We start from the raw sequence: 20225 nt of genomic DNA, 5'->3' as shown, positions 1-20225 counted from the left end.
CTTTTTCTTCAGTTTAGTGAGCAGCTGTTGTTGCTTAGTCATTCTGTGCATACATGGTGGAGTTCTTTCTTTAATGTAACATTAGAAAAAAGCTTGCCTGTCATCTGCTAAGGAAAGAATTATATGCCAATAGAGAGGAGATAGATGGGAGTCTGTGTTAAGGGTCACTTTGTTATTTACAGTTTCTCTCCACATACAGTTTAAACAAAAGAATCCAAATGATTAATGTTCAGTCTGTCTGGAGCCATCCCTGTTCCCATTATGAAACTGAAGATGTGTAGAAAGGCAGAAGCGGTTTTCTGTTCTTGTCAGTGTAGCAAGCCCTTTACTGTTTTACTGTGGTCTTTTATTTTTTTGTAATGAGAAGTAAATTGCAGGTGGAATGCAGACAGGAAAAAATAAGGCTGCCTCTTGACCTCTTACATTGACAGAAGAACTGGATTAGTGATCTGGTATGCCTCATTTTATGTAGGGACAGTGGACTGCATGATGCTCCTTGCTTGCCTTTTCTTACAACTTCTACTGGCCTGCTGCCTTAAACAGCCCCTTTGCCTGCCCTGCTGTTCACACCTTCTTTCCCGATGCGGCGCAGCAATATTAGACACGCAAAAAAAGCACTGTGATGCTAGACTGAAAGACTGTTGCACCTTTGTTTTCTTAGTGGGGATCCTGAACTAATAAATTTTCTTATTTACTTCTGGAAATTACTTTGCTTCTCAAACTCAGTGAAATATACACTCAAGTGGTTCAATATTGGGCCTTTTGTTGGCAAAACTCACTTGAAATGATGTGATTTTGTTTTAAATTCCATAAAATCTTGGTAACAAATTCCAATCTTATGTCTTGTGGGAACAGAGACTATCACATGGTTTGAAAGACACTTTTGAGCCAATGTTGTTTAAATGTAAGCCATAACAAGATAAACTGCATTTCTAAATATAACAATATATACAGCTGACACTTGATATGCTCAATCTGCTTGTATTATAAAGAAAGTTCACTCTCGTGAACACCAACTACTCAGTTTGATAACTGAAAATGTAGCTTATATTTCTTTTTATCATGCATAGAGAGAGGAAACCTGCATTCTGAGATGTGGGATTTAACCCAGTACAGCCAGTATTTAACTGGTTACTATGTGTTTTGGTTTCGTCATTCATTCAGTCACAAAATAAATCTTTGTCGTGTGAAACAGTACCAGTCAAACACTGAAAACCTGGAGAGGGTAGATATATTAATACAACTGCTATAAGGCTTAATGTAATAATTTTGTTATATAGTTACTAATTTGCAAATCCCCAACAACTTCTTTGTAAATCCTGAATGTCCTTGCTGCTTTCCTCACATCACCTTTTGTATTTCATTCCAATTATACCAGATAGGCTTTCTCATAGCATATCTTTTTCAGTAATTGATCTGACTGTTAATGTTTGTCATCCAGTTCACCAGAAGCATGTGTTCTAGGCAGTGGTCTAAATGGATTCAGATATGAATCGGTCTAGTTGTCAGGATGTAATAATAATAATAATATTTAAACTAAGCAAATGCATTGTTTAATATAATTTTGAACGTAGTAAATAAAAATATTTAATTGTTTTCTCCTTGTCACCCATCTGGGAGCAGCACAGTAAATGCAAGAGACCTTTAGTCAGTAGCTACCACTTCTTGACACCCTATGTTCTTCTACGGAGTGGCAGCTGCTGTCTCCAGGACACCCTCCAAAGCCCTGTCCTTGGCCAGGTTTTATCTTTATCACCTCTTCTTGCTGTATGCTGATGGTATCTGGGCAAACTTTGTTCTGTACTCCAGGAACTTGTGGTGATTCATGACCCTTTCCCCTGCTCCACCTATACCAGATCCTTTTGTGGCACTCTGATCTATCTCAAGGACTTCCTTGGCTGCCCCACTCCCCCCTCTGGAAGCACAGCCCCTCTTGGTGCTGTTGCTATTTCTTTTTTCCTGGGAGATCTTCACAACACTGGGGAAATGAATAGCGTTGTTACTTGGGTGAAAGCGATTACCATCATCCATTCATTTCATCTGTGGACTGTGGCAAGTTCACGGACATTACGCTGGGGACTCTGGGTAACACCTGCCTCTTTTCTGGTTTTCTGTCTCCAACAAGAATCAGTAGGGTTCTGCTAAATGAATCCTGATCCACTCCTTGAAGCGTTCAAATTGATGAGAGATAGCGAGTGTATTGACACCCACCCATGACACAGAAACGGGTGTGAAAATACTATGTAACTGAACATAGGGGACCTACTCTGCTTGGATTAAAACTGCTGTTTCAATGAATTGGGTACTACGGTAATGCATAATTTTCTGTGCCATTTTGAACATGAGCAGTGTATTTTGCAGTCACCACAATAAAGTGTGTAACTTTTATGTAGCTAATTGCCTTAAATGAAAAAAGTCTGTATAAAAAATTGCCTTAGCAGCAGCTGGTGTTTCTAGGTAATTAAAATGCTTCTGTAATTCAACAATTCTTAAGCCAAACTCAGGGGAGCTTATTTGAAATCTTAGATTGGAAATAGTACTTAAGGATTTAGCTTCTGCTGCCCATGGTTGGAGAAGAGAGAAGCCAGTCATGCAAGAAGATGTGGTAGGCTGAATTGCAGTGGTAGAGTATCTTTGTCTTGTGCAGGACTGTACATGAGTGTAAGTAGGACATCAGTTTACATTCATTAATTTTACTTGGTAAAGTACTCCTAATGAGCTACATACTAGGTTTATATATGCTGAATTTGATGTAAAGGCCAGTTCTCTGCCTTGTTGGTATGCTTTCAGTTCAGAGAGATTCAGATTTTTGGTCAACAAACCTGTTGGGCTGCTTGCATTTTAGAGGTTTACAGGAATAATTAAGATACAATTTCAACTCCTGCTTGGTATTACACACGTAGGACTGGAGTAAGTAGATACTATCCTCTGTGTAATCAGCTTTCAGTGGCTGATTATCTGCTTTGAAAACCCATAATGTCATTGCATGCTTTTAAGTGCTGACCTGTGTACCGAGAATGGCATTCCTGTCCTGTGTGCTTCACTTTCTTTGCTCTGTCAATACCTGTTACAGCCACTGTATTAGCTGAACATTCAGTCTTTAATGAGGAGGGGGGAAGTAACCTCATCTTGAAGTACCATTGTAAGGATCCAAATTACATGATTTTAATACAAGCACATTTATGAAAAGAAAAAAAAATGCACCTGGATTTGAATATTATGGCCTTTCCAGCTAACTCTGAAAAGTTTTACTCATTCACTGAAATATTTCAGCAGTGTACTTCATAGATGAAATGTGTACGTGACCGGGGGAGGTGTGGACTGCAGCTGGGTCTAAGGATTCCTGTACTCGTCCCTGTGCTTTTGCTACTGTCATGTTATAAACAGTAAGCACCTTGACTCTTAAACCCATTTTCTTTTGTTTTTTTCCCACCAAATCAGGATACATCTTGGGTTTCTGCCAGCCCTTGAATATTCTTGGACTTCACCTGCCTCTGCAATCTGCCAGTTCTCCTCATCCCCAAACATGCCATGAGAAGTACAGCCTTTCCTCTAGCTCTTTTTATTCTACTGCTACTGGTTCTGCCATGCTTAATATTTTCTTTTCTTTTTCCCCTGCCAGATTCTAGGCTATGTACTCAGTTTTCCTCTTTCTTGATCTCCTGCTGGCTTCACTGTTGGCACAGTTCCTAGATTTCTTCCCTCCTCTGCATTTTAGCACATTTTTCAACCTTCCACACTGTGGGGTGATCTGGAGAGTTCATTTGCTGGGTCCTGTCTTTCTGCACTCTAGCTGTCCTGCAATCATTAAGTGCAAATACCAGCACACAGTGATGTTTTGTGGGCCAGAAGCACAAAGTTACATTCCTGTGTGTCTCTTTCTGAGTTTTTATTCAATTTTGCATCTTTTCATGAGGTGCATTCCCACTTGTCATGTCTTCCTGTACTCACTGATAATCCTCTTTGGACTGTTTTGTAAATCCACTACTACTTCTTCTTTCAAATATTTCTTGAGACTCATTTCTGCAAAGATAACATTAAGTAGTTAGTCTCGGCACAGTAGGCATGATTTTACTGCAAATGTGTCATGTTCAACTCCACACTGGTTACTGTTTGTGGCCGTAGCCTTTTCTTCTGCACATGAACCCCCAAAATGAAATTTTCCTTGCTTAAGTGATGTTTTGCATCAACTTTTATGTAGGAGATTATGTAAGACACACGGAAAAAAAGAGAGGGAGATGGAAACCTCTGTTCTGTTTCAAAAACAAATGGAAAATCCATCAAATGTGACTCCTTCTAATTTTGCAGTCAGATACGCAGATACTTAGGCAACCTTTACCTGTGTAGTGATTTGAGAAGCCACAGACAGTTGTTGCTGAATAGGCAGGCAAACTAATTTACTTGGGGTAAATCTAACCTTGCAGACATGCATGCTTAAAGGAATGTGACTTTAAAGTTCAAGTTATGCTGAAATGTGAGTTTAAGTTCATAATATATTTAATATCTCATATAGTGAGATGCATAAAGGCGCTTAAGGTAGCTCATCTATCATAATTACAATTAATAGTATTCCTCATTATGAATGGATTTAAATGTGTATTTCAATATAAGGAAAGACTAGATGCAAGATCAGTATTAAAGAAAAAATTATAATATAGGTCATCTGTGGCATACTTGACTGTCCTTTCAAAATCTCCTCTTATTCCGCTTAGCAAAACTGATACTCTAGTTAGTATCAGCTGCACCTGACTTGCTCACGCATGCTATCTCCTTTCCTAAATCACCTGGGCAGCTTTCTGTGGTGCATATTCAAAAAACATTATTTTGAACCTCAAACAGTAAGTTTCTTAGAGCTAAGAAATTTTAGCTCAAGTACTCTGATTTTCTTTGGATCCTTAACAGTAATTGATGATGTGAACTAAATATAATATGGACCTATCAAGTGGTGACAATTTCTATAAAAGACATCAGCTTACATTCATTATGAGAACTTGTCTGTTTTGTTTCTTTTTAATCCCACAGATGTATTTAGTGATTTTTCCAGAGGGAACTCGTTACAATCCAGAAATACCAAAAGTCATTGCAGATAGTCAATCATTTGCTGAAAAGGAAGGTAAGCAAAAAAAAGTTCTGAAATCATTCTTTTGGTATGGTGTTAACCTGTTATATAAAATGTTATATAATATGAAGATGATCTCGCCTTAACTAGACTGTTAAGCCCCTGCCTGATTGATACTTAAGGTTTAGAATAGCATAAACCAGTTTCTCTTACCACAAAGTAAGATGAGAGTTTCTTATGTACAGACATTTCATGCATTTCACATTGTGCAAGAGTATCAATTCTCAAAAAAGCTCTTTCGTTTCTGTCTCTATATATTTATCGATACTTCTTTTCTTGCTCCTTCAGGGGCATTAGAATTACTTACACTGGATCCAGGGCACTGTTCTAAGTTGACATTATAACTCCAATTACAGTTGTTACTTGATATAAAAAATATTTTGCATAGAGATTATGCCTTAACAATCTTCCATCGCTTAATTTTTAATTAGTGTTTGTACTACCATGGCTTTTTGGTTTTGTTCCTCTCTTAACTTACAGTCTCACCCTTCCTTGGTTGAACTTTATTCTGTAGTCGCTTTGATTGTTGGTGTTGTCTCTATAACCACAGGTGGAATTACTTCATCTTTAGAAAGGCTTGCAAAAAATCTAAGGGTCCCATGCTTTTTCATTTTTTTCTCACATTATATGCACGATACACGTAAACTTTTAAGTCCAGCAGTTCAGTGAACATGTTTCCTGGTTTTGTTTTTTTCCTGTTGACCAAAAGTGAAATAATTCACTCTGAAGGTAAACAAAGAATAACAAATAGGTCTGGTAAATTCATTTCTGTGACATACTGAAATGAATTCACAAGTCTGTGAATCAGCCTGTTGATATCATCAAGCTATTAAGTATTGTTAGCTCATGTCCAAAAGGATACATGCTTTTCTTTTCCTCCTTGGGAAGAATGGAATTTGTTTGCGTGTATGAGCAGGAGTGCTTAAGTCATAATGTATTTATTCATTGCTTCAATTTCCTGTCGGAAATGAAAGTCAAATGTTTCATTTAGGTTGGTGGTTCTTTGAGAGTTCAGAGGGGGTGTTTGATAGGTTTTTTCCCCCTCCCTCCTCCTCTTTCATGGAAAAGAAAGGGCTGCTCTTATCATTCTTATTATTATTTTAGTAAACCTCTTAATTATAACTGCACAATCTGCAAAACAGTGAAACACTGCTTTTGTGCTTTCAGAGCACCTGTTTGTTTCTTCTAGTGCTTTTCTCTCCAGTGTTGGTCTGCTTTTGTTTTGTAAGGGTTACTCCTTTTAAAAATGGTCAAGACAAGTATTTATTAAACAAGAAGCATCTCCAATTTTAGTGCAAGAATTCTCTTGATTGGCTTTTCCCCACTGCTAAATTGTTTTGTCGATGGTGTCTCCTCAACGTTTTATATGGAGAGAATGGGAAGAAGTCTGCATGGGACCCTGCTCCCCTGCATGTTCATGCAAAAATTGATACTTGGATTAGGGCATCCCTCACACAAGTTTACTGAGAAGCAGGGATGGCTGACACTGGAAACTGCACACCAAACTATCCTGATGGCTAAGAGGTACGAGGCACATACCAGTACATCGGGGAACTGTGAGGACAGGGAGCTCTGCGTGGCCTCCAGCAGGAGATGACAACAACTCCCCAGGGTCCCACCACGCTGCTGTGCAGCACTGCTGGCCCTGGCTCATGGCTTCCTCTGAGCAGCTCCAGTGCCACCACAGTCCTGGCTGCTGGCTGCGTGCTGGAGCTGCACCATGGAAGCCGTGACCAAATGCCTCACCAGCTGGGGGTGTGTAGATTGAGTGCTGGCTGTGCTCCTTGTAAGCATGCAGGGGCTCTTACGTGACGCTGCTGAGCTGAACTGAAAAGTCACAAGTGCATGCTTGTCTAAAAGATTCCGGAGGTTTCCTATTTCCTACAGTTTTAGGAAAGGTAGTAAATAATGCCCAGTAGTTCTGCCACACAGAGGATTAAGGATGTACTGTGACTTCCAGTTTAAAATTTGCACTTCATTCCTCATGGGGTTGTAAAGAAGCGTGATAATTTCATCTTGTCATCTTAGTATATTTGTTGCAGAGCACAATGATTCACAGACATACAGGGAAATGTCTTAGTTTGTTTTATACCTTGAAAGGTAAGTTTTATAATGATTTTTTCCCTACATTTTTGCACAGAAAGTTTTTTGTTGGGAAAATAGTGCAAGTGTAATATTGGAAAAAGTGGTTTAATTAATAAGATTTAAACTTCACATTGATGTTAGGACCAGAGATATTATGTCTAAAGATAACAAAGCTACTCCTAGAGCACAAGCGTAACTCATGCTTATCATGATGTCTGAAATACTGTTTTTGATATGTATGTGTGTATGTTCTAGTGGTTCTGCAGAGAGGAACTATGAAAAGGTTTTGTGGGGTTTGTGTTTACTTTTACTCTCCATGGGCTTGATTCTCTTCTAGAGAAGGTTCATTGATTTGAGCAGAATTATCGGGCTGAACTTAATTACCTGGCCTTCATGTAACCAGCTGATGAGCTGCATCTCATATCTTGATGTTCTTTTTAAGTAAATGCCAGTTTTGGACACTGTTACTCCCTCTTTACAGTTGGTTCTAGGACCAGTTCAATAAAAAGAAATTAAAAATAACCCAACAAAAAAGTTTAGGTTGACATCCAAAGGAATATTCTGACATTGCTGGTTTGAACTGTTACGTCTTTCCTCATTGATATGAATATATAAGTAAATCTTACCTGACTATGAATAGGATGGAAGGATGTCAAACAGCGAAAAAATTTAAAGGTGGTGGAGGTCACCCTTGAAAGAGAGCTTTTTAAAATACTGACAATACTTCATGTTATAGTATGCTCTGCCACAGAACTTGGGTTCTACCAAAATCTTGACTCCTAGCAAGAGCAAGTTTTTCCTTTTTCGGAAACATGGGCAAATCAGACACACAGGGTAAATCCGATAGATCTGGGTAGATCTGGACATGAGTACGTTGAGACTGAAGGCTATAAAGCACAGAGAAATTTCTAGGGAAGGAGTAGGACTGTGTACTTTCTTACTATTTTTAGAAAGAAATAGAGGATATTAGGCAGTTTAAAAATCAAGTCCATAGACTGATCTTTCAAAGTTGTCATTAACTACCTTATCAAGTTTAAGTTTAATGTGCTGCCAGCTTTTTGTTTATTAAAACCAAAGAATGCCAAAACATCTAGAGGTAAAACTGATAAAATTAGGGCATTAATATTTGTGGTTTTCATGCTGGAGACTGAGACACACGGATCAGCCTTCAGCACTGATAGATTTGACACTATTCTAATCAATTTGAACTCTGTTGTAAGTTCTGTCCAAAGTTTCATTCAATGAGATGCAGAAAGTTGCTTACTTTCAGGAATACTAGTTTTATGGTGATGAATTGAGAATGTTGTCATCTAAAGGTAATGCTAGTACCCTCAGAAACTGAAGATTACTTATTCTACACATTTTACAAGTGGCAGAAAATTCCAGTCAGATCAGCTTCTAACCCAGGATAGAAGAGGGAGCATTTTAAACTCAAAAAACATTTGTTTGATTGCCTTGGGGAAGGAAAAATGCACTTCCTAAAGTTTAAAACCAAAAGCAAAAATTACGTCTCTAAAACTAAGTTGTTTGATTATTTGTGGTAGGATTAATGCAGGAGTTATTCATAGAAGTTAAATCCTGTGGGGTTGAGAAAATTAATCCGGTATTTATCTTTGTTGGCCAAAATAGCAATATTTGCAGGGGTTTCACAGTCACAGTAAGCCATGTAAGCAGTGTTGCCAGAATATCAAATGAAGATGTGCCTCCAGGTTTTCTCTTTTCTCCCGGAGGCAAATGAAAGCCCCCACTTCCAAGCTGATGGGGATATGTGCCATCTGGATTTGAACCTGATACACCCAGTGGTCCTCACCTGATGGGAAATAGCTGGTGTGTGAGATGATTCCAGCAATTGTTACCAGGATGGGCGCTCTCTCCGTGTTTCAGTATGGTTGGTGACTCGTATTTCTAATGGGACATTTTGTAAGATCCTCATAATCAAATATTTCTTCCTCTGCTCTGTTGAAGAACTAAGAATGTCGCAGCATGTGTTTTGCTCCTTGTCTCCTGAGCTTTTGCCTTCCAAATTCCAATATTTATGTCAGTAACTCTTAGCTCAGGGTTTGCTTTAGTTTCCCATTGTATAAGAGTAGTCAGCCAATGTGATTCCCATCTTCAAAATCTGATGCAGTCATTCAGCTGATTTACGTATTGGTGGCCCTTTTTCAGCTCCAGTCTATGAGTTTAGGCATCTTAAAAGTGCAGCAATTCTTTCCAGCTAATTAGTGGGCTTGAGTTGATGAGTCCAGAATTATATTACGTAGGTGGCACTAATATTTTCATAGCGATTTAACTCTAATCTTTTCATGTTAGAAGTGGCATTTTTTATTTTAGATATTTATTTCAAACTGTTAAGTCTTGCAAGACTGGGCCTTTTAAATGGTACTGGACTATAGAACAACATTTCTATAAAACCCACAAAATACATGATTTTTTTTTTTTTTGTACCAGCTTCTGGTATAAAATTTGTTCCATTTATATGTTCCCAACATATGCATGTATAGATTCCTGACTATTTTCTAGTAGTTAGACCTCTATAAAGTTCCAAACAACCCAAATTTCTTAGGTTTATAGATCAGGTATTTTATCCAAATGTTAAGAAATGGCATTTTAAATATCTGAAAATAAACAGGAGTAATCCAAAGTCGTCCTCCTCCTAATGTAACTAAATCTGAAAAGTCAAAGAGAAAGGGGTAAGAAGCTTGTTAAATATAACTTGGCTTGCTTTTGCTGAATAAAGACAAAACAGTTTTCCTGGTGAAAGGTATTTATGGAGATGCTTGATTTCTAACTAAGGTCACTTAATCAAGCAAACATTTTGGGTATTCATTTATTATCTCCCTTGTTTTTATGCAGAAAAGTTGCAAATGTAAATGTTTTTTAATGCTAAGTTTATCTTGACTAGTATTGTGCTTTCTGCTAAGATGTTTGTACATGCAGGATATGCTTATCTCAAAATTGCTTTTACAGGTTATGTAAAAAAGAGGTATTTCAACTGAGCTAATTGAAAATGTTTCCCTTCTAGATCTTGGCATTGGTTTTAGATTGTATTTTAAAGCAATCTGAAGTATTCAGTATCCATAGATGTTATTTGGGACTGTCTCTAAAGAAAATAGCTTTTGGTGATATTTTTTCCACACACTTTCACGTAAGCAAGCTTGGTGTAAAAGTGCACAGTGAGATGTGGAAAGGAGAATATAATCTTTAAAAAGGGTGGGATATGGACCTTAAGTGACGTTGGAGGGGTATACCATCCATTAGGATGAAGAAAGGATTTCTGTTGTTAAAAGTCATCCTTAGGAAATTAAGTTGAGGAAAGCAAGAAGCTACCTTGTGTTTCTGTAGATACCTGTCACAGCAGTAAGTGTACCAAAGTGTGGTGTCTCTCGGGTTTTGCTATGGAATGGTCATACTCTTTTTGAGAGGATTACCTGTAATTCTTGTGCTTCAGTTCACACTAACAGAAAACACTTTTTTACAAGAGCATGCGATTTTTTAATAGTCATCAGCTGAGTCCTTCATATGTAAGTCAATGGATACTAGCACACAAATGGATGAGCTCGCCCACCGTATGTAATTTTTTAAAGTCTGGACTCTGTTTCAATAAGTAAGGCTTCGATCACTGGGGGCATTCCAGAAGGCTGGTGGGACCTCAGTGTTGGGCGAGTGCTTGGGACACACCAGATAGCGGCAAAGCTTTCAGTCTAATATCACTACTGAACATACACACACACAAAAGGAAAAGGAAGGAAAGAAAGATCTAATTGTTATCAAAATAAATTAATTGTTTTCACCCTGCTTTCAGTTTTTGTATTACTGTCAAGTTGCATGTTTTTATAGGTGGGGAAAAACTCAAAGTAATTCTGACATTCACTTTCAGTGAGCACGTAACTTTTGTTGATGAAATGTGGTAATGCTAATGTAATACGCAGAGGGTATTCTTAATTCAGAGCTGTTTTTTTTCATTGTTCTCATTTAAAAATGTGGTGTGTGCATGTCAGGGGTGAAAATATAACTAATGCAGACCAAGTCTGAAAATGTGGATGGCCTGCCTGCACTGAACAGCTCTGCGGGCTTTTGGCCTGGATGAAGGGAAGAGGAAAGGCAGTCTTCTCCATAGGGTTGTACTCAGCTATTATATATGTAACTTCACCCTGAGAGGCTAGATAAATGATGTTTTGTTTGTTGGTTTTTGTTCTTTTGTCTTTAGATAAAAAATTAAATTCTTAAAGACGTTAATGACTGAGGCCTTTGCACTCTTAAGCTAAAACCTTCATTCAATTTAGTTTTCTTGCAGACTTTCTGAAGTAATTCATCATCTTACAGTAGTCTAGTAAATTGATGATATTTGAAGTGTCATTGCTCACTGTATTTAAGATTTTCACGTTATTTTCATATTTTTTTAATGTCTGTTTATCATTTAAAAGTTAGCTAACGTAGAAGAGAAAAGCTATAGCATTTTAAGGTAGACTATTACATTATTAGACATCTAATTCATTTTCTTTGGCATTTAAAATAAAATCTCATGACCTTAAATACTTTGACAGAGAGTCCTAACCTAGTATTGCACAACATTAAAAACAGTTTAAGCAGTGTGTTTTGTGAATTGGATGCAGGCAGCTTGCCAAGGTAACTATACTGTAACTACTTGGGTTTAAATTCTGTTCTGTTGATTTTAGCAGAGATCATCAAGTAATTGCAAGAATGTGTGGTTAATGTTTTTATAAAACAGATTCTTTAAAAGGATGTGCTGAACTCCTGGTGTTGCTGCTTGTTTGTCATGCACTGGAGCGTTTCTGAATAATGGATTATGGACTTTTAAATTTATTTAATTAGATGCATACTCATTTTGTACTGAAACCTTCAAGAGTTCACTGATAGCATGTGGAGTAAGAGGGGTTTATTCTACATTTGCACTTCACAGGTTGTCACTGACCATCTTCATCACCAAAATTGGCCACGCATTCACAAAACTCAGCACTGAATAGTCTTGGATTACTAAATTAATTTGTCTGGAGGATTCATTTTTCCCTGATGAAACCTGTTTTCCCTTTTTCTTCCCCACAGTGATAGTTTGGTTAGGGTGAAGACAAGTTGGGCAGGAAAGGAATGATAGTGTTTTCAGAATATGCTTGGAAATTCGGCTCAACAAGAGTTGTGTTGAATGTGATGTCCACATTAATGTTGTTGCTAACACAACACTAGAATATTCAGTGCTTCATTTACAGAGTAAACATTTGGAAACATAACATAATTATCTGTTTGATGTAATAGTTCACAAGCTAAGAAAACACTACCACCATGTTATGCTTCAAAATATTTACACGATACATATAATGTTTCACATAGACAGTTACCGCTTTTGCTGGTAAGGCTTAGAACAGTGACTTCAGAAGGAGTGCTAGGAAATAACCTTTTATCTCAGTGTTCAGACAAGGAGATACTTAGCAAATGTTAAGAAATCAAGATAATTATTTATACTGAAATATTCAACTCTAAGACTGTTAGAGCAGTTTAGAAACTAGCATTATCTCTCAGTGTTCAGTAGATAGTTTCATAACTTCAGATCAAAGTATCCTTTGCCCAATGAGGGAGAGAAGTTCAGTACAAAATTGTGACATAATACAATATCTTTTGAATTGATTTGGCAAGCAGAAAGATATCAAAAGCAATACACAATACATTGGTTTAGAAAAAATTCTGCTTCATCTATCAGGAACCAGTAGCACCAATGGATGGTTCTTTAAAAATGGACTGAAGCGTAAGCCAATGGAAAATAAGGCTAGAAAGGAATTGCAGTTTTATTCTGATACTTCTCTTTGAGAAAGTCACACATCCTAAGGCAAAAAAAAAAAAATCCTTAATATGTTTTTTTTTTCCTAGAAGCGCTTTCAAGTAAGTGTGGAAGAGCTCTGTTCAGAACGTGAAAAAGTTTAGGGGTTTTTTTGTTTATTTGTTTTCATATTGAAAGTCATTGTGTATTAGAATTCTAGAATATATTCTAGAATTACAGAATAAAGTTTATACCCTTGAACCCAGTGTATTTGTGGAAGGTGGAAGTGGTCAGCAGAAGCACACACGGATATGAAACGCAGTTGTTAGGAGTTGCGGAGTGCTGTTCAACCTGACATACTTCTGTCCTTGACATATCAGTCTCTGTGTCTTGGCCTGGATGGTTAAAGACAACGGTTAATTTCTGTGACTATGGATTTTTTAGTAGCCGAGTCAGTTGTAAAAGCTTGTTTGCCGGGCAATGGGGACTTCCTCCTTGCTGCCAGAGCTTGGTGCTGTATTTTCCCCCTCCCTGCTTAGTTTTCTGCTGGGATGGTGAGATGAATCAGCTGGTGGGGGAGGGGTGCCAGGGCGATACAAAGTTAGCAGGAAAAAGCCTACAGAAGAAAGCAGTAAGGGGAAACAACTGTGAGGATAAAGCGGAATGTCCTGTTTTCTGTAGCAGCAAGTCATTGCAGTGAGCTGAAGCTGTCTTGAGTCGAACTGCTTTCCCCCATCCTTCCCTGAAGTGAGGACCGTGAGAGTAACCATATCTAACATCCCAGAATGTGCCATTAGAAGGAAGCAAAAGCAGAGAAAGTTAGAATCGGTGGTAGGAAATAATAAAATATTGGAACTTCTAACAGCATGGTAGCTTTGGAGAAATACAGCATCCTGTTTAAGTATGTGTAGTTTAAGACAACCAGTTTTTTGTTACCGTGGGGCAGTATTAGGATTCAGTATTCAGACAAAATTAGTTTGTCCTTTGGAAGTAAAATGCCAGGCTTCTGAGCCACATTAAAATCATCACTGCTTCTAGAGCAGGAGCTATAAAAAGGGCTCTTGTTGAGCAGCTTTTTTGTCATTAATACTGTTTAGTATTTCTGTTTCATCCTCTACATGTGCTCAGTGGAGCATATGCAATGTGCATACGCACACATGCTCCCTCTCAACGAGAACTGAGATTAAAAATAAACCCTTTGTGATTTTGAACAGGTGTGCTAAAGTTCCTTGCCGTGATATTCCTTTTGTGAATGTGGTCTGGTTTACTTTCAAGCACTGTAATTTATTTTTTTTTCCCCTCCCCTCTAGGACTTGCTATATTAAAGCATGTGCTGACACCACGCGTGAAGGCTACTCATGTAGCCATTGACACAATGAAAGACTATCTGGATGCAGTGTATGATGTGACTGTAGCTTATGAAGGTACTGTGGACCACAAAGGGCAAAGAAAACTGGCACCATCTATGACAGGTGAGTTGATGTATGTTAGATATGGTACAGCCATATGCTTGTTAATATACAGAACCAACTTCAGTTGCTTTGTAATGCCCTGGAGATAATCTCCACAGTGCTTCAGTCATCTTGTGATACCTTGGAAGGGCATTGTTCACCAGTGTCTAGGCTTTACAATAGTTACCTATGACATTCCTGCCATCTCCTTCCCTTCCCTGTTCCTTGCAGAGAATATTCTGTACTCAAATTCTGCATACAGGTGCTCTTTGCAGTCAAAATGAACTTGGGGCCATAGGCAGCAGGTGCCGTTTACTTTCATGTTTTTTTCTAGCACTGTAAATTCTCCCTCTGTCTCTTTCCCTCTTCTGTGCTACATATGTGTACATGTGATCTAATTGCTGAAATGCATGTATTTTAAAAGGAAAATACGTAGTAATAGTTTTTTACTGGCAATTTTCAAAATTGCTACACATACCCAGTAACCTTACAAATGCTTAACAGCATTTTGTGCAAGTGGGCTTCACTTGGTGTAGTATTTTAAAACACCTATAGCACCTTAAGAGAATGGGGTCAGTCAGTGGTATGTTCCCCAAGTAATCTAACCAGAAAATAAGTTTGGGGGGGTTCTGTTGGGGAAAACTCTGGGACAGAGAGCTTCAGGGTTTGCTGGTTTTTGATTACGCTTGGTGGTGGAGTTACTTATTTATTTATAGTAATTCATTTACCTGCATTGTCACTGGAGAGCCAGACATCTTTTTTCCAGTTGTAGTTGATGTGTTATTCAGCCATATCTGTGCACAACTGTCCGTTGCTAGTTGGCTCAAAGTGGCACTTTTGAGTCTTCTGCATTACTGATACAGAGCGGGGAAAAAATGCCACCGTAGTTCCGCAGAGCTGTTCAAACTTTTGGGATCAGTGTTGGCTGAGGGATCTGCAGGGAATTTCTTAGCTATCTTACCGCTCCTTTTCTGGCCTGGTGTCAGTGGGACTTGTTACTTCTGCTGCTAGAAATAGTTTGTAGAGTGGCTGTTTCCATGTCACTTCATTAGCAGATGTAACTCTTTGAGATGGTGTAAAGTTCACATGAACTCCTTCCAGCTGCTAGTTGTTTAGAAGTTCTGGAATTGTGTGGGTTTATATTTTTACCCTGTTTAAAATTCTTTTGGATAGGTGAGCAACAACACTGTGTATTGACTTAACATTTGTGTTGTACCGTAAGGTCTTAGGATGGTTTTATTTTATGTATGTTTTGTTCCCAACAGGAATTTTTTTTTATGGCTAAATTTCAAAAGTGCTTTTCATGATTTAACATTTTTTATTTTTTCTTTTTAACCCGATTTTACAGATTTTATTATTTAAATCTTTAATTTTATTTTTATAAAATACCTTATGACCCTCTTACAGACTTACTTGAAGACCGGGCAGCCTCCTTCTTGTCCTGTTACTCAACCCTTCTGAAGACCCCCTTCAAAACAAATAGGACCATTTCCCCTTCCCTGCAGCATATCTTGTTTCCTGACTTAATTATTAGGCAGTTTCAACCATTTTCATGCTGGAATTTTCACTGCCTGATGGTTAATTAAACTATTAAAATGTCATTACCTAATGATAAGATGGCAAATGTTCAAATTCCTTATAAGACCTCTTCACCTCTTGAACCTTCCAGTTTGCATGAGGCATGATATCATTACAGAAAGGGAACTAACAAATTTCATTTCCTTGTTGGCTATTTCTTGCATCCAGTGTCAAGTGTTAATTAGGCGGTTTGGGGTGGCTACCCCACATCCAGCCTTTGGAGACTCACAGCGGGGCAGCCCAGGCGTATCTTTCAGCCACCCTTACTATTAGGGCTGGGGTAATCACTGTTTCAGCCTTGGGTAAAAATAAGTTCAGTAACATAGAATGAAGTGCAGCCAACCAGTTGTTACCCATTACAGAATAGGTAGATGAAATATCCATGTAGTATATCTATGCTAGTGTGGCAGTCACATGTATTTCATATAATATAAATTATGTAGATTAAGGACACTTTAGAAATGACAGTGTGGAACATAGCTGTCATTCTTTTAGGCCCTCCAGTCATAAAGTGGAAGAAAAACATTTCTGTTCTAAGAGATCAAGATCATTTCACCATTTGTTATGCAGAAGTCCAACAATTGGTCTGTCCAGGGATATAATATAACAAGAATTGAATTACATGTTGTTTTGGATCTGACATTTTTTAGCATTATTGCTCTTTTACCATACTAAAATGAGTTATAAAATGCCATTTTCATGTGTGCATTTCATATGAACATTTCATATTTGTGCCAATGCTGAATGAGAATTTTGGGTTTCATTCTCATCGGAATAAAATGGCAGTGTGATCCTGGTAATTTTTAAAAGATAAGGTTGACGTGTCTTTTTCAATCTAGCAACTCTGATTGAAATTTATTGCATGGAAAACAAACTTCTGATAAACACAACTTTACTTGAGGACTGTATTTCCCATAGTATGACATTTCCCATGTGAATGAAATCTGAATTCCACACAGATATAATGTGTTTCTTGAAATGCATTTTACTTTCAGTTCTATAAATCTCAATTCCTCAGAAGAGCCTCTACCACTTCTGGAAAAACCCATACTTACCCAGGGATCTGGTCAGCTCTCGGCTGCTGTCTCCAGCAGTAAACAGAGCAGGTTAAACAGAACATTTTAGTGACTGTGAATTGTACTACCATGCTTTATCTGAGAAATTATGTTAGTAAACTGTAAATGGGTAAAAAGTCTGAAGAAAAAATGAATTGCATTTTAAATTTTGTAATATGAAACTCTTAGTGTAAATAGACTTTCTTAGCAAAATCAGGGTTTTAATTTTTTTTCATTCCAACAAGCTTAAATATCACAATGTTGACTTGCTTAACAGGATTAAATCACAACATAGTATACTAGCCAATGGAAAAGGGATATTCACCATCTTTTCTGCATTAGTGCTTTGAGAAGAGCGGTGAATGCTAGGCACACCTGGTAACATAGTACCTTTTTAGAGCAGGCAAATTACTATAGTATATCCTTTCAAATGCGTTGAACTTTTTGTCAGTATTTATGCATTTTAATGTTCTGTTGGCACTTTCCAGCTGCAAGTTGTTTGGTTTAGAAGACGTCAATTTGATTAGTCTTAGACAGGGACTACTAAGATTAGCTTTAGACAGGGATGTTGCTTTTTGCTATTGCTTCACATTCAGTTGTGACCGATGGATGAATTTTTTTTCCTGCCATTTATTTGTTATTTTTTCCTTTTGATTCCAAGAAGTTTGGATCTTGGTACATTTCCAATGAAAGCTTATCCTGCACATGGTAGTCTTTCCAAAGAACAGCGATTTCCCACAGATTTCTCCCCTATCGCTACTGAAGATGGTTTGTCCAGATCATTAATGAAAGAACATGATGGTCCTGCTTAGGGAGGACCATCCTGCTAGACAGTATTTATTTGTGGTCATTAGGATAAGTTGTAAATAGACATATGGGCATAGCTGAAGTGCATCTCAGGTACTGAATTCTGGAAAAACTATTTAGAAGGGAAAAGGGGTGGGGGGGAAACTCTTGTGCTGGATTTGTTGGTATTTACTACCCTGTCGTTAAGTAAAAAGTAGAAATAAGCTTGGGGAAAAAAATTACAACCTAGTGTTCCCCCTTCTGAATGAATGTCCTAAGTGTTCCATCCAGCTTTGCCTGGTGTTAGGAGGTAGGTCTCGTGGGACATGGGAACCGTTGTCATTCTTGCACCTGAAAGAGCATTATGTACATCTGCATCTGTATTATTCTGCCTGAAGGCTTTAACATAACCAGATGGTATTCATCTGGCCGTTGTAGATGAAAGACTGTGTGAAATAGCAGCATGTGACAATGGTAAACACTGAATAAAAATAGCAAGTACATGTAGACTCTGTCTTAAAGAAGTCAGAAGAATTCCTGAGAATTATTGACTCTGCTGTATATAATTTCCAGAGCAAACACTTTGAAAGCATGTGTATTGTGTACATTTCTGAAAATCTGTACATCACTTGATCAGTATAATTTGAGGAGGTCAGACTAGCCTATCTTCCCTAGGGGAAATTACACTTTTCCAAATGCTTGCATTTTTGTTAGGACCCAGTTAGACAGTGAAGTACAGGACAATGGAAAAGAAGCTGGAGCAATAGAAACCAGTCTTTGTCTGGGCCGTGGCCCAGATTTGATCACATCCATTGTCTTTCAAGGTTCAAAGAATGATAAGAAGTAGATGGTTACAGATATATTGATAATAAACTGATATACAGTAACAGGAATGTAAAACTGTCCAAAGTAAGATTTACAGTGATGAAATGACTAATAATCTGTTCAGATCTCTGCTAGCTGTTGTGTTCTTACTGCATGAAAGAATATGGAAAAGTAAATGGCAATTATTTTAGAGCAACTGAAGAAAGGGTGTAGATTAGAACTGAGGCTGGATGTCAGCACTGGTGAAATTTTCATTTTAACATGTATAGTAGATCTCACATCAAGAACTTGTAATTCCGCATCTGTTCAAGCAATATTTAGGTAACTACCTTTCATATTTCAAAATGTAAATTTCCATTTAAATACTTGGAGGAATTTTGATAACAGTACTAGTCGACAACATAGATCTGTGATATTCTATCATTCATTTTTCCTTTAAAGGAAAACCCTGGTTTTATTTTGTGTAAAATATTAAAATACAACTTTTTTGATAACATGATTTCACCAAGTACCACAAAGTAAATAAACTATCATTCCGTTTTAAACTGAATGCATTTTAACTTGTCCTCTGTAGGACTAGATCTGTCATTTTAGAGCCCCTGTAATTTCCTAGTAAAAATAGTTTGGATAAGATGAAAGCCTATCTGTTAATTTGTGGATGGCTTATTTGAAGTGGCACTTTGAACACAGATGTGGACATATGCATCAATATTCTGCAGATAAGGACCGTCTGGGTAAACACAAAGTATTTTCGTACTGTAACAAATAAACATTTTACTTCTCAAAAATAATGATGTTTCACTGAAGAGCAGCATCAGGTTATGGGAACGTATGCAGGCCTTGCTGTAGTTCTTCACAGGACTCCAAAAAAATCAAAGAAATTACTATCAGTCTGAGTATGAGTGGCACCTCTGTTTCTTTACATATCTCAGAACAAGGCCGTAAAGATGGCACTATTCAGAGTCCCTGTAGCCCAGTTTTTTGCCTCCACCAACAGTCAAAAAACTGCCTAAGGAGCAGTGTAAGAATAAGGCAAGCGCAAATGATTCTTCCTTTTCCCACATCACAAACACCTGTGAGTGCTGCATCTGAGTGTTATTAACACCCCCCCAATGGGAGTAATAACCCCCTACACCATCCCTTTGAGCCTAGAGTGTGTGTGCCTCTGTAAACTAGGACGTTGTGTATCTCTGTTACTCTCAAGCAGCTCCTACTGAAGGTAGATATCTGTAGCTTCCCTTTGGGAATTAGTGATCAGAAAGCACACGGTCATCAAAAACCTCTGCTACACAAAGAGGATTTTGGAAGTATTTACACTGGAGATTCATAAAATTACCCTGCACACTGGGCCTCATGCACATAAGAAGCATTCAGCTCCCTAGGCAGCATTTATGTACAACAGCTCGAGGAACTCCTGATCTTTACTCAAAAGTGTATCTAAACCCTGAGGATAACAATAACAAATTTAATTTCTTCACACTATCAGGTTTGGCCAGAAATATGTTGCTGCTTAGAGAGCCTGTGTTTATTTTTGCCCTTTTTGTTGATCAGAGTCT

The 20225-nt window shown here is 37.8% G+C and overlaps 1 protein-coding gene across 1 annotated transcript in view; it reads left to right on the top strand.

Moving 5' to 3' along the window:
* Nucleotides 1–20225, top strand: part of AGPAT5 (1-acylglycerol-3-phosphate O-acyltransferase 5) — a 60420-nt gene that overhangs the window by 25371 nt on the left and 14824 nt on the right. The window contains exons 5-6 of the mRNA XM_040597501.1: nt 5023–5113; nt 14285–14446. Coding sequence (XP_040453435.1) covers nt 5023–5113; nt 14285–14446 — 253 coding nt within the window. The remainder of the gene's footprint in view (nt 1–5022; nt 5114–14284; nt 14447–20225) is intronic.

The sequence above is a fragment of the Falco naumanni genome, chromosome 6 (genome assembly GCF_017639655.2).
Source record: "Falco naumanni isolate bFalNau1 chromosome 6, bFalNau1.pat, whole genome shotgun sequence".
In the NCBI taxonomy this organism is placed as follows: domain Eukaryota; kingdom Metazoa; phylum Chordata; class Aves; order Falconiformes; family Falconidae; genus Falco; species Falco naumanni.
This window is presented reverse-complemented; position numbering and strand designations above follow the sequence as displayed.